This window comes from Mesoplodon bidens, assembly GCF_964165515.1.
Source record: "Mesoplodon bidens genome assembly, chromosome: 1".
NCBI lineage: Eukaryota > Metazoa > Chordata > Mammalia > Artiodactyla > Ziphiidae > Mesoplodon > Mesoplodon bidens.
The window spans coordinates 68,617,138-68,631,557 of NC_138176.1; the positions used below are offsets into that span (position 1 = coordinate 68,617,138).

Consider the following 14,420-nt stretch of genomic DNA (forward strand, 5'->3'; position numbering starts at 1 on the left):
AAAGGAGTCAAATACTGGTGCTTCAGCTCAGAACTCACTTCTGTGTGCAGTTCTGGAGGAGAACAGCCCAGTCACCTCCCCCGCTTTGCCAGGTCAATTGTGAAAAACCCTGGAGTGCACTCCCAGCATCTTTGCTTTTTCATGGGCACTCAGCTCCACTGATACTCAGCACGTCAACTAGACAGAAGGGATCTAGCATGTCCTGAGCTCCTGTCATGGGCAGACACCAGAGTAGAATCTTCATATACAATTTGCTCAATTAATCTCTGACTGCAACCAAATAAGGTAACTTTAGCCTTCTCCAATTTACAGACTGAAGTAAGGGAGGTTAAGTAACCTCCCCAAGGTCATAAAGTGGACTCACAGTTTAGATGTAGGATAGGATGACTCCATCTTGGATCCATGTTAACGCTAAGCAGACCAATCTCACCTGGTTTCCCATCCAAGAACTCCCAGTCTGATCCCTGCTTACCTCCTGAGAACAGACCAAGTAGGCAGGGTTTCAGGGCTATAATGACCTGTTGCTGGGGGCACAGCATGAACATAAGTATGCAAATGTTTCTACCCCAACTTTGTGTACAGTGATGTAATCTTTTTCCTTTGGGTCACCAAGCTCTCCCCTCTAACCTGTTCCTACTCTTAAATCACTATGTTGGTCCCTGGTCTCCTGCACCTGAACTCCTTATGTTTGATAAACGGGCCCTTCAAAACTTGCCTGATTCCTCTGTTCATGTAAGACTCAAGCCTTGCTTTCCATAGGAAGCACTTGGGAAAATCAAGGGCTAGCACATTGAAAGTCAAAATTGTTGTCTTCAGTGGGTCCATCTCCTTCTTTATGCTGTCCCATGGAGAACAGAGATTTACTAAATTGCATTCTACACCTTTTCATGGAATGAGCAGAGTTGCCTTGAGCCAAAGTGGGGCCCAAAATGTCCTCCAGATAGGGGTCTGGTGAGTTCCCCCCGTGCTATTGCTTACCTGGAAAGCAGACTCATCCTGTAACTAGTCTTTACTTTTACCAAACTGCTTTGATAGAGTGATGATAAAAAAAAAGACATACATTTGGGAGCTTGGGACTAATAAAGCACTTGTCTAAATATATTTGAGAATGAGAATAATGTCAACCTAGAATTTAAACTCAAGCCTATCTATTCCAGGTTCCTACACTATAGTAAAATCACCTCATAGATATTTCTGCTTATACAATGAAATAGAGTACAGAAAGCACCTAACACATATAAAGTACTTAACAAATGTTAGAGAGACTTTAAAGGGAGGAGAACAAACCATGATTGGTGGCCTTCTCTTATCTCAAGCTTTTTTTAATAGTAGTTGTTATCACAGTAGCAGTCATAATAATGTTTACAACTAGTGTTTAGTGAGTGCTGACCATCAGGTATTTTGATAAAAATTTTACATTCATGATCTCAGTTAAGACACTTCTGGTTGAGTATGATGTTAACTGTGGGTTTGTCATATATGGCCTTTATTATGTTAAGGTATATGCTTCCTATACTCATTTTATTGAGTTTTTATCATAAACAGATGTTGAAACTTGTCAAATACTTTTCTGCATCTATTGAAGTCAATATGTGATTTTTTAATCCTTCATTTTGTTAATGTGGTGTATCATGTTGAATGATTTGCAGATTGAACTATCCTTCCATCCCTGGAATAAATCTCATTTGATTGTGGTGTATGATCCTAATGTATTGTACTCGATTTGCTCATTTTTCCTTTAATATCTTTATTGGAGTATAATTGCTTTACAATGGTGTGTTAATTTCTGCTTTATAACAAAGTGAATCAGCTATACATATACATATATCCCCATACCTCCTCCTTCTTGCGTCTCCCTCCCAAACTCCGTATCCCAGCCCTCTAGGTGGACACAAAGCACCGAGCTGATCTCCCTGTGCTGTGTGGATGCTTTCCACTAGCTATCTATTTTACATTTGGTAGTGTATATATGTCCATGCCACTCTCTCACTTTGTCCCAGCTTACCCTTCCCCCTCCATATGTCCTCAAGTCCATTCTCTACATCTGTGTCTTTATTCCTGTCCTGCCCCTAGGTTCTTCAGAACCTTTTACTTTTTTTTAGATTTCATATATATGTGTTAGTATACGGTATTTGTTTTCTCTTTCTGACTTAACTTCATTCTGTATGACAGACTCGAGGTCCATCCACCTCACTACAAATGACTCAATTTGATTTCTTTTTTTTTTATTAGTTTCTGCTTTATAACAAAGTGAATCAGTCATACATATACATCTGTTCCCACATCCCTTCCCTCATGCATCTCCCTCCCTCCCCCCTCCCCCTCCCACCCCTCCAGGTGGTCACAAAGCACCGAGCTGATCTCCCTGTGCTCTGCGGCTGCTTCCCACTAGCTATCTACCTTACGTTTGGTAGTGTATATATGTCCATGCCTCTCTTTCGCTTTGTCACAGCTTACCCTTCCCCCTCCCCATATCCTCAAGTCCATTCTCAAGTAGGTCTGTGTATTTATTCCCGTTTTACCCCTAGGTTCTTCATGACATTTTTTTTTAATTCCGTATATATGTGTTAGCATACGGTATTTGTCTTTCTCTTTCTGACTTACTTCACTCTGTATGACAGACTCTAGGTCTATCCACCTCATTACAAATAGCTCAGTTTCGTTTCTTTTTATGGCTGAGTAATATTCCATTGTATATATGTGCCACATCTTCTTTATCCACTCACCTGTTGATGGACATGTAGGTTGCTTCCATGTCCTGTCTATTGTAAATAGAGCTGCAATGAACATTGTGATACATGACTCTTTTTGAAGTATGGTTTTCTCAGGGTATATGCCCAGTAGTGGGATTGCTGGGTCGTATGGTAGTTCTATTTTTAGTTTTTTAAGGAACCTACATATTGTCCTCCATAGTGGTTGTATCAATTTAAATTCCCACCAACAGTGCAAGAGGGTTCCCTTTTCTCCACACTCTCTCCAGCATTTATTGTTTGTACATATTTTCATGATGCTATTCTGACTGGTGTGAGGTGATACCTCATTGTAGTTTTGAGTTGCATTTCTCTAATGATTAGTGATGTTGAGCATCCTTTCATGTGTTTGTTGGAGAAATGTCTATTTAGGTCTTCTGCCCATTTTTGGATTGGGTTGTTTGTTTTTTTGATATTGAGCTGCACGAGCTGCTTGTAAATTTTGGAGATTAATCTTTTGTCAGTTGCTTCATTTGCAAATATTTTCTCCCAATTAAGTTTCATTAGGTCCCATTTGTTTATTTTCATTTTTATTTCTTTTTCTGTAGAAGGTGGGCCAAAAAGGATCTTGCTGTGTTTTATGTCATAGAGTGTTCTGCCTATGTTTTCCTCTAAGAGTTTTATAGTGTCTGGACTTACATTTAGGTCTTGAAACCATTTTGAGTTTACTTTTCTGTATGGTGTTAGGGGGTGTTCTAATTTCATTCTTTTACATGTAGCTGTCCAGTTTTCCTGGCACCACTTATTGAAAAACCTGTCTTTTCTCCATTGTATATTCTTGCCTCCTTTATCAGAAATAAGGTGACCATATGTGTCAGGGCTTATCTCTGGGCTTTCTATACTGTTCTTTTGATCTATATTTGTGTTTTTGTGCCAATACGATACTGTCTTGATTACTGTAACTTTGTAGTATAGTTTGAAGTCTGGGAGCCTGATTCCTCCAGCTCCGTTTTTCTTTCTCGAGGTTGCTTTTGCTATTTGAGGTCTTTGTGTTTCCATACAAATTGTGAAGATTTTCGTTCTAGTTTTGTGAAAAATGCCATTGGTAGTTTGACAGGGATTGCACTGAATCTGTAGATTGCTTTGGGTAGTATAGTCATTTTCACAATGTTGATTCTTCCAATCCAAGAACATGGTATATCTCTCCATCTGTTTGTATCATCTTTAATTTCTTTCATCAGTGTCTTATAGTTTTCTGCATACAGGTCTTTTGTCTCCTTAGGTAGATTTATTCCTAGGTATTTTATTCTTTTTGTTGCAATGGTAAATGGGAGTGTTTCCTTAATTTCTCTTTCAGATTTTTCATCATTAGTGTATAAGAATGCAGGAGATTGCTGTGCATTAATTTTGTATCCTGCTACTTTACCAAATTCATTGATTAGCTCTAGCAGTTTTCTGGTAGCATCTTTAGGATTTTCTATATATAGTATATGTCATCTGCAAACAGTGACAGCTTTACTTCTTTTCTGATTTGGATTCCTTTTATTTCTTTTTCTTCTCTGATTGTTGTGGCTAAAATTTCCAAAACTATGTTGAATAATAGTGGTGAGAGTGAATAACATTGTCTTGTTCCTGATCTTAGTGGAAATGGTTTCAGTTTTTCACCATTGAGAATGATGTTGGCTGTGGGTTTGTCATATATGGCCTTTACTATGTTGAGGTAACATCCCTTTTTGCCTACTTTCTGAAGAGTTTTTATCATAAATCGGTGTTAAATTTTGTTGAAAGCTTTTTCTGGATCTATTGAGATGATCATGTGGTTTTTCTCCTTCAGTCTGTTAATATGGTTTATCACATTGATTGATTTGCATATATTGCAGAATCCTTGCATTCCTGGGATAAACCCCACTTCATCATGGTGTATGATCCTTTTAATGTGTTGTTGCATTCTGTTTGGTAGTATTTTGTTAAGGATTTTTGTATCTATGTTCATCAGTGGTATTGGTCTGTAGTTTTCTTTCTTTGTGACATATTTGTCTACTTTTGGTATCAGGGTGATGGTGGCCTCATAGAATGAGTTTGGGACTGTTCCTCCCTCTGCTATATTTTGGAAGAGTTTGAGAAGGATAAGTGTTAGCTTTTCTCTAAATGTTTGACAGAATTTGCCTGTGAAGCCATCTGGTCCTGGGCTTTTGTTTCTCAGGAGGTTTTTAATCACAGTCTCAATTTCAGTGCTTGTGATTGGTCTGTTTATATTTTCTATATCTTCCTGCTTCAGTCTTGGCAGGTTGTGCATTTCTAAGAATTTGTCCATTTCTTCCAGGTTGTCCATTTTATTGGCATAGAGTTGCTTGTTGTAATCTCTCATGATCCTTCGTATTTCTACAGTGTCAGTTGTTACATCTCCTTTTTCATTTCTAATTCTATTGATTTGTGTCTTCTTCCTTTTTTTCTTGATAAGTCTGGCTAGTGGTTTATTAATTTTGTTTATCTTCTCAAAGAAACAGCTTTTAGTTTTATTGATCTTTGTTATTGTTTCCTTCATTTCTTTTTCATTTATTATCTGATCTGATTTTTATGATGTCTTTCCTTCTGCTAACTTTGGGGACTTTTTTGTTCTTCTTTGTCTAATTGCTTTTGTTGTAAGGTTAGGTTGTTTATTTGAGATGTTTCTTGCTTCTTAAGGTAGGATTGTATTGCTATAAACTTCCCTCTTAGAACTGCTTTTGCTGCATCCCATAGGTTTTCAGTCATCGTGTTTTCATTGTCATTTGTTTCTAGGTATTTTTTTATTTCCTCTTTGATTTCTTCAGTGACCTCTTGGTTATTTAGTAGTTTTCCTACAGATTTTTTCCTGTAATTGATATCTACTCTCATAGCGTTGTCATCAGAAAAGATGCTTGATATGATTTCAATTGTCTTAAATTTACCAAGGCTTGATTTGTGACCCAAGATATGATCTATCCTGGAGAATGTCCCATGAGCACCTGAGAGAAAATGTATTCTATTATTTTTCGATGGAATGTCCTGTAAATATCAATTAAGTCCATCTTGTTTAATGTATCATTTAAAGCTTGTGTTTCTTATTTATTTTCATTTTGGATGATCTGTCCATTGGTAAAAGTGGCATGTTAAAGTCCCCTACTATGATTGTGTTACTGTTGATTTCCCCTTGCATGGCTGTTAGCATTTGCCTTATGTATTGAGGTGCACCTATATTGGGTTCATAAATATTTACAATTGTTATATTGTCTTCTTGGATTGATCCCTTGATCATTATGTAGTGGCCTTCTTTGTCCCTTGTAATAGTCTTTATTTTAAAGTCAATTTTGTCTGATATGAGAATTGCTACTCCAGCTTTCTTTTGGTTTCCATTTGCATGGAATATCTTTTTCCATCCCCTCACTTTCAGTCTGTATGGGTCCCTAGGCCTGTAGTGTGTCTCTTGTAGACAGCATATATATGGGTCTTGTTTTTTTATCCATTCAGCCAGTCTGTGTCTTTTGGTTGGAGCATTTAATCCATTTACATTTAAGATAGTTATCAATATGTATGTTCCTATTACCATTTTCTTAACTGTTTTGGTTTTGTTATTGCAGATCTTTTCCTTCCCTTGTGTTTCCTGCCTAGAGAAGTTCCTTTAGCATTGTTATAAAGCTGGTTTGGTGGTGCTGAATTCTCTTAACTTTTGCTTGTCTGTAAAGGTTTTAATTTCTCCATTGAATCTGAGTGAGATCCTTGCTGGGTAGAGTAATCTTGGTTGTTGGTTTTTCCCTTTCATCACTTTAAATATGTTCTGTCACTCCCTTCTGGCTTGCAGAGTTTCTGCTGAAAGATCAGCTGTTAACCTTATGGGGATTCCCTTGTATGTTATTTGTTGCTTTTCCCTTGCTGCTTTTAATATTTTTCTCTGTATTTAATTTTTGATAGTTTGATTAATATGTGTCTTGGCATGTTTCTCCTTGGATTTATCCTGTATGGGACTCCCTGTGCTTCCTGGACTTTTAACTATTTCCTTTCCCATATATGGAGAGTTTTCAACTATAATCTCTTCAAATATTTTCTCAGACCCTTTCTTTTTCTCTTCTTCTTCTGGGACCCCTATAATTTGAATGTTGGTGTGTTTAATGTTGTCCCAGAGGTATCTGATACTGTTCTCAATTCTTTTCATTCTTTTTTCTTTATTCTGCTCTGTGGCGGTCTTTTCCAATATTTTATCTTCCAGGTCTCTTATCCATTCTTCTGCCTCAGGTATTCTGCTATTGATCCATTCTAGAGAATTTTTAATTTCATTTATTGTGTTGCTCATCATTTTTTATTTGCTCTTTAGTTCTTCTAGTTCCTTGGTAAACGTTTCTTGTATTTTCTACATTCTATTTCCAAGATTTTGGATCATCTTTACTATCATTACTCTGAATTATTTTTCAGGTAGACTGCCTATTTCCTCTTCATTTGTTTGGTCTGGTGGGTTTTTACCTTGCTCCTTCATCTGCTGTGTATTTCTCTGTCTTCTCATTTTCCCTAACTTACTGTGTTTGGGGTCTCCGTTTCACAGGTTGCAGGTCCATTGTTCCCATTGTTTTTGGTGTCTGCCCCCAGTGGCTGAGGTTGATTCAGTGGGTTGTGTAAGCTTCCTGATGGAGGGGACTGGTGCCTGTGTTCTGGTGGATGTGGCTGGATCTTGTCTTTCTGGTGGGCAGGACCCCCTCTGGTGGTGTGTTTTGGGGTGTCTGTGACCTTAATATGATTTTAGGCAGCCTCTCTGCTAATGGGTGGGGTTGCGCTCCTGTCTCACTAGTTTTTTTGGCATAGTCTGTCCAGCACTGTAACTTGCTGCTCGTTGAGTGGAGTTGGGTCTTACTGTTGAGATGGAGATCTCTTGGGGCGCTTTCACCATTTGATATTACATGGAGCTGTGAGCTCTCTGGTGGACCAATGTCCTGAACTCAGCTCTCCCACCTCAGAAGCTCAGGCCTGACACCCGGCCAGAGCATCAAGACCCTGTCAGCCACATGGCTCAGAAGAAAAGGGAGAAAGAAAGAAAGAAAGAAAGAAAGAAAGAAAGAAAGAAAGAAAGAAAATATAATAGAATACAATAAAGTTATTAAAATAAAGAATTTTTAAATTATTAAAAATTTAAAAAATTTAAAAGTAATTAAAAAAAGAAAGAAAGAAGAGAGCAACCAAACCAAAAAATATATCTACCAATGGTAACAAGTGCTAAAAACTAAACTAAAAAATAAAAAATAAAAAAACGACAGACAGAACTCTAGGACAAATGGTAAAAGCAAAGCTATACAGACAAAATCACACAAAGAAGCATACACATACACACTCACAAAAAGAGGAAATGGAAAAAATATATATATTTAGGAGGGAAGTCTAATGTCTTCTGCCAGTGTTCAGTAGATGTTCTGTAGGAGTTGTTCCATGTATAGATGTATTTCTGATGCATTTGTGGGGAGGAAGCTGATCCCCACATCTTACTCTTCCTCTATCTTGAATGTCTCCTGGACTTTTGTTTTTGAAAGGTTTTTGATTACTGCTTCAATCTCCTTACTATGGATCAGTCTATTCAGAAAATCTAGTTCTTCATGATTCAGTCTTGGAAGGTTATATAATTCTAAGAATTTATATCCATTTCATTTTGGCTATCCAATTTGTTGGCATATAGCTATTCATAGTACTCTCTTATAATCTTTTGTATTTCTGTGGTATTTGTTGTAACTTCTCTTTTGCTTCAGGTTTTATTTATTTAAGCCTTCTCATTTTTTCTTAGTATGTCTAGCTAAAGGTTTGCCCATTTCATTTATCTTTTCAAAGAAGCAGGTCTTAGTTTCATTCATCTTTTTCTGTTGTCTTTTTTTCTCTATTTCATTTACTTCTGCTCTGATTTTTATTATTTTCTTCCTTCTACTGACTTTGGGCTTTGTTTTCTCTTCTTTTTCTAGCTATTTTATGTATAAGGTTATATTATTTCTTCAAGATTTTTCTTATTTCTTGAGGTAGGCCTATATTGCTACCTTTCCTCTTAGTACTGCTTGGCTGCATGCATAGGTTTTGGTATGTCATATTTTCATTTTTATTTGTCCTCATGTGTTTTTTTTTAATTTCTCCTTTGAATTTTTCCATTAACCCAATATTTGTTCAGTAGCATATTGTTTAGTCTTATGTTCATTTGTCTATACAGGTTGTATCCTTTTCTTCTCCCCCTCATATTTTTGTTGCCACAAAAACATCCCTTTTTATGTTGTGAGTTCATTACCAAATTTAAGTAGTTATAGTTATTTTTAGTGTTTTCTCCTTTAACCTTTATGCTATAATTAAGTGTTTAACAACCAATTCTGATATAGAGTTGCAATTTTCTGATTCTCTCTATTTATCACATTACTCAAAGTTTTGTATACTTTTACCTTTTTGTTTCAAGTAGAAGAGCTCCTTTCAACATTTCTTGTAAGGCAGGTCTAGTGGTGATGGACACCCTCAGGTTTTATTTGTCTGTGAAAGCCTTTATTTCTCCTTTATATCTGAAAGATAACTTTGCTGGATAGAGTATTCTTGGCTCACAGTTTTTATCTTTCAGTATTTTGAGTATGTCATTTCTTTCTCTCATGGCCTACAGAGTTTCTGCTGAGAAGTCTGCTGATAGCCTAATGGGAATACCTTTGTAGGTTACTGTCTTTTTTTTCCCTCACTGCCTTTAATACTCTTTCTTTATCATTGACTTTTGGCAGTTTTAATATAATGTGTCTTGGAGAAGGTCTTTTTGCACTAAGATAATTAGGTGTTCTATTAGCTTCGTAGACTTGTATATCCAGTTCCTTCCTCAGGTTTGGGAAGTTCTCAGCTATTATTTTTTTAAATAAGCTCTCTACTCCCTTCTCCCTCTCTTCCTTTTCTGGTATACCCGCTATTCTTATGGTGCTTTTTTCTAATGCAATCAGATAGTTCTTATAGAATTTCTTCATTTAAAAAAAAATCTTAGTTCTCTCTCCTCTTCTACCTGAATCATTTTTAAATTTCTATCTTTGAGCTCACTGATTCTCTCTTCCACATTATCTGCTCTATTTCCAATGCTTTCAAATGTATTCTTCATCTCATTTATTGAGTTCTCAAGCTCAGAATTTCTGTTTGATTATTTTTTAGAGTTTTAGTCTCTTTGGTAAAGTATTCCTTCTGTCATTGGTTTTATTCCTGAGCTCATTGAATTGCTTTCTGAGTTTTCTTATGGCTTGTTGAGTTTCCTCATGACAGCTATTTTTAACTCTATCAGTTAGATCACAGTCTCCTGTGACTTAAATTTGGTTTCTGGATAATTTTCATATTCATTTTGTGATACTGTGTTACCATGGTTTTTCATGGTGCTTGATGAGTTGTCCCTCTACCAGTGCATTTGAAGTAGTAAACAGCTCTCTTGTTTAGGTAAAACTTTGTTTACTTTGATTCTAACAGTTTCACAGATTGGTAATTAGAGACCTTTCTTTTGTTTTTCAGTAGGTGCTGCTATAGCACATTTTTGTTTTTTCTTATCTGAGCTGCCTCTGGCTCTATTTGAGAATCAGCAGTTTCCACCCTCCTCTGCCTCTACCAGAGTTCTCACTGGTGCCCTTGTCATTGCAGTTTATGCCTCTGGGATCACTGGTGCCTTGCTGATATCAATGTCACTGCTGCTACTGGCATCTTCATGTCCAGTGTTGCTTGAGTTATCGGCAATGCTACCGTAGCAAGGGATGGGGAGCCATGGGCAGGGGTTGCCAGAATCACAGGCACACCTGGAGTTTGCAGGTCCTGCTGCTGCTGCTGTACAGTTCCTTGTGGCCATGGGCACCACTGTAACCAGGAAATTAGAGTAGTGTACCACCTCTGCTGCTGCCACCAGGTTTTCTGGGGGTCGGGATTATGGGCACCACCTCTACTGTTCCCCTGATTCTACCCTCTCTATGTATTCCAATCTACCTACCTTCAGATGTAAAAACATGTGGATCTCTCTGGAGTCCTGGTGTCTTGGGCAGAGGAACCTTTGTTGAGTTATGGATGTTTTACTAGTTGTAGATTGAAGGGGAGAGACAAAGGGAGTGTCTCACTCCATCATAATGTTGATGTCATTCTAGGGATATCGTTAGAATTCTGCCTACTACAAGAATTTAACTGCCTCAGATCCCAGACTCTCAAATCTTTAACTCCAAGCTAAGAGAATCGATATTACTCCCCTAGCTAGCATGGTAGTCTATAATCTTTGTCATTATTGTACCTTTCCTTGACTCACTCAAATGTTCCCTCCTTAGGGAAGGAAATTAGCAGCAGGCCTCGATGGAGCAAAAGGCCACACAGATGAGGACTATGAAGACCCTGAGGTTCATATGGTAGAAGCACGGCAATCAGTGAAAATTTTACCAGCCAGGCCTATAAAGGAATCTGAATATGCGGGTAACATTTGGGGTCTGAAATCTGAAAAATTCATGTCCGTGCTGCAATAATGCATAGCAACTAAAGCTGCAGGTTGTGAATTAAACAGCTCTAGTTTAAAATCATGCCTCTATGTCTTACTAGACATAGTAAGTAAGATTTGTGTGACCTTGAGCAAGCATCTAAAAATCATTTTCTCTATCAGAAAACAGGGTTCATAATAAGAGAACTTACCCCCAGAGTGTTTTTTGAAGATCACATGTATGATGCATGCTGAGTTCTCACCAGAGGACTTAACCAGAGCTCTTTGACTATTGGTTATTATTATCATGATGCTCATCTTGCGTCCTAGAAATAACTGACGAGCATGACAGAAGATTGACTGGCAGGAATGTGGGCAACATCCCTGTTAAACCAAAGTTTGCATAGAGGAGATTACAGTAAAAAGGAAGACTTTTTAATATGGCTGATATGCTTTGCCAGTAACCAGCATATGAGTGGCACTAGGACATGGCAGCAAAGCCAAGCTTTTTAAGAGAAAGAAGACCTTATTACAAATCCACCTTTGCCTCTTTCTAACTGGGGTGCTTTGGGCAGCTCCAGCAAGTTCTCTGAACCTTAGGTAAAGCACACTGCTGTAAGGGAAAAGAGAAAGCATTTGTTATTTCTGAGAGCCTGATTTATTGAAATGAATCTACTGGGGAGAATCGCCTTGTAACTAGTAATGATATTCCTTTCTTCATTTGCTCAGCAAGCATTTACTGAGTATCTACAGTGTGCCAGTTATCACATTAAGATTGATCAAGTGACATAAAGATAAACAAAGCATAATCCATGTTCTCAGGAAGGTCACAATCTAATGGCAGAAAGACAGATAAACAGATAAGTATGATAGAATAAGTTAAGTAGATAATGTATATAATTATGTTAAGTATATAATTAAGCATATGTTAAGTATATGACATGGAAAAGAGAGCCAGGGGTGGTGTGCAGGTGTCTAGGAAGATTTTCGAAGGGCATGACACAGCCCAAGCCTTGACAGATGAGTAGAATTCTCCAAGTGGATAAGAGAATGAAGAATGTTCAGGTCCAGACTTTGACATTTACGTGTATGGACCAAGAGGAGTGACTTCTCCTCTTTGAACCTCAGTCTCTTCATCCGTTAAGTGGAAGTAGAATGACTTGCCTCATACCTATATTGTGATGAGTCAATGAGTTTGTAGATAGGCAAATAGTTTATAAATTATAATATGCTGAGCCATGTAAAGTATGATCTTAAATTTTTTCTCTTCTCACAGATACACGTTATTTCAAGGGTGTGATGGACACGCCCCTTTCCTTAGATGCCAAGACCTCTATCCCCACTGACAGGCAAACCTGGATGAGGCTGGAAGAAGTGAGTAAAGGCTTGAATGTATGAACCAAACATATAGAGAACACATCTTAGCAGCCAAGAGCTTCACCATCTCTCATTCTCAAGGCATCTTGTTAGGGGATGAGCAGGTCAAGCTCAGTGAGATGCAGGGAGATTAGACTGGTGGGCTCATGGTCCTGTAAATAAGCCTAGAAGGGAGAAGAACATTTGTTGAAGATTTCCTGTGAGCCAGGCATCAGGCTTTCACCTGCACCTCATCTAATGCTCATCCTGTTCTCCGGAAGCAGAATTTAAACTCAAAGCTTTTTGATAATAACATCGTTTTGCCCAGATTTTAGGCCCAAAGATTCCAACGGCTAATTATGTGGTAATAAGTACAGCCTTCCATAACTGCCAGTTCCCCATCTGCAGATTCAACCAAGGATTAAAAAAAAAAATTCCACAAAGTTCCAAAAAGCAAAACTTGAATTTGCCACATGCCAGCAAGTATTTACGTAGTATATACATTGTATTTACAACTATTTACATAGCATTTACATTGTATTCAGTATTATAAGTGATCTAGAGATGATTCAACCAACCAAGGATTGAGTAGTACCATAGTATGTACTTAGTGAAAAAAATCCAAGTATAAGTGGACCCACACAGTTCAAACTCATGTTATTCGTGGGTCAACTGTATACAGGAGTATGTGTGTAGGTTATTTCCAAATACTATGCTATTTCATATAAAGGACTTGAGCATCCACAGATTTTTATATTCATGGGGATTCCTGAAACCAATCCCCTACAGATACCAAGTGACGACAGTAAGTCAAACAACCTCTCTGAGCCTCTTTGTAAACCCACCTAAAAAATAAGAATAAAAATCTCTGCCATGCTTACTTCAAAAAGCTGTTGAGACCACAAAAGATAATCTTATGAAAATATCTTGCAAATGTAAATGCTCTAAACACATATAGAATTTTATTTGTAATAATACTTTTGCTAATATTTAATTTTCTTAATGCAGAAATGCATAAAATACAAATTAATCATCCCTGGGGTTTCAGGGCTATCAGTCATAACATTTTGGGTACATTTCAAGTCTATGTTTTCTATGCTGATATGTTTCATGCAAGGGAGTCTTTATTGTATAGTGTATACCAGTTTTCTTTCCTTTTCACATTAACTTTCAGTCATAAAACAATCTCCCCTGTGACAAAACAAGCATTAATAAGCATAATCTTTACAGATACATCACTCCCCATTATAAGATTTTTAATTATTTTACTTAACCACTGAGTGAAAACATTTTAAATGCTTTTAGTACATATTGTAAAATTTCTTCCTGAAAAATCATTTCAATTTACCCTCCTGGAAGCCCTTTGTTGCAATTTCCACCTCATAGAATTCTCACTGGATATTACAAAACTGGATATTACATTTTTAATCATAATTTTAAAAAACAAAAAAGAGATTTCACTGTTCTTTTTTTAAATCTGTAGCACATTTATTAGTGAGTGTGAACATGCTTTTGAATATTTATAACACATCTTCCTTGTGCATTATCTGTTCAAATAGTTTACCTATTTAACTTGAGCGTTTCTGTTAAATATTGACAAGAAAAGGATACTACAAATTTTACCAAATAATGTCATTTACACAGAACACAGCCAATAGAGATTGGGAGAGCAAGATGAGGGATAAAATACTGAACACAGACACCAAGCTAAACACTTGAATCATTCACTCAACAAATTCACTCAAGACATATGTGTTCGGTGCCTGCCATGGACCAGACAAAATTATAGGCATCAGTAAACCACCAAGGCCCTGCTCTCATGAAACGTACATCTAGTGGGAGGAGGCCTGTGATAAATAAATAGATAAATAATAGCTACAAAGACAATATGTCAAGTGATGAGTGCTTTGAAAAAATAATGAAAGCAGGGCACTCACAGGAGGTCT

The 14,420-nt window shown here is 37.2% G+C and overlaps 1 protein-coding gene across 1 annotated transcript in view; it reads left to right on the plus strand.

The window, feature by feature from the left end:
- The window catches only part of CLNK (cytokine dependent hematopoietic cell linker), a gene marked incomplete at both ends in the record, with an annotated part of 142,703 nt that overhangs the window by 53,148 nt on the left and 75,135 nt on the right, over positions 1–14,420 (plus strand). The window contains 2 exons of the mRNA XM_081249704.1: positions 10,976–11,117; positions 12,395–12,492. Coding sequence (XP_081105830.1) covers positions 10,976–11,117; positions 12,395–12,492 — 240 coding nt within the window. The remainder of the gene's footprint in view (positions 1–10,975; positions 11,118–12,394; positions 12,493–14,420) is intronic.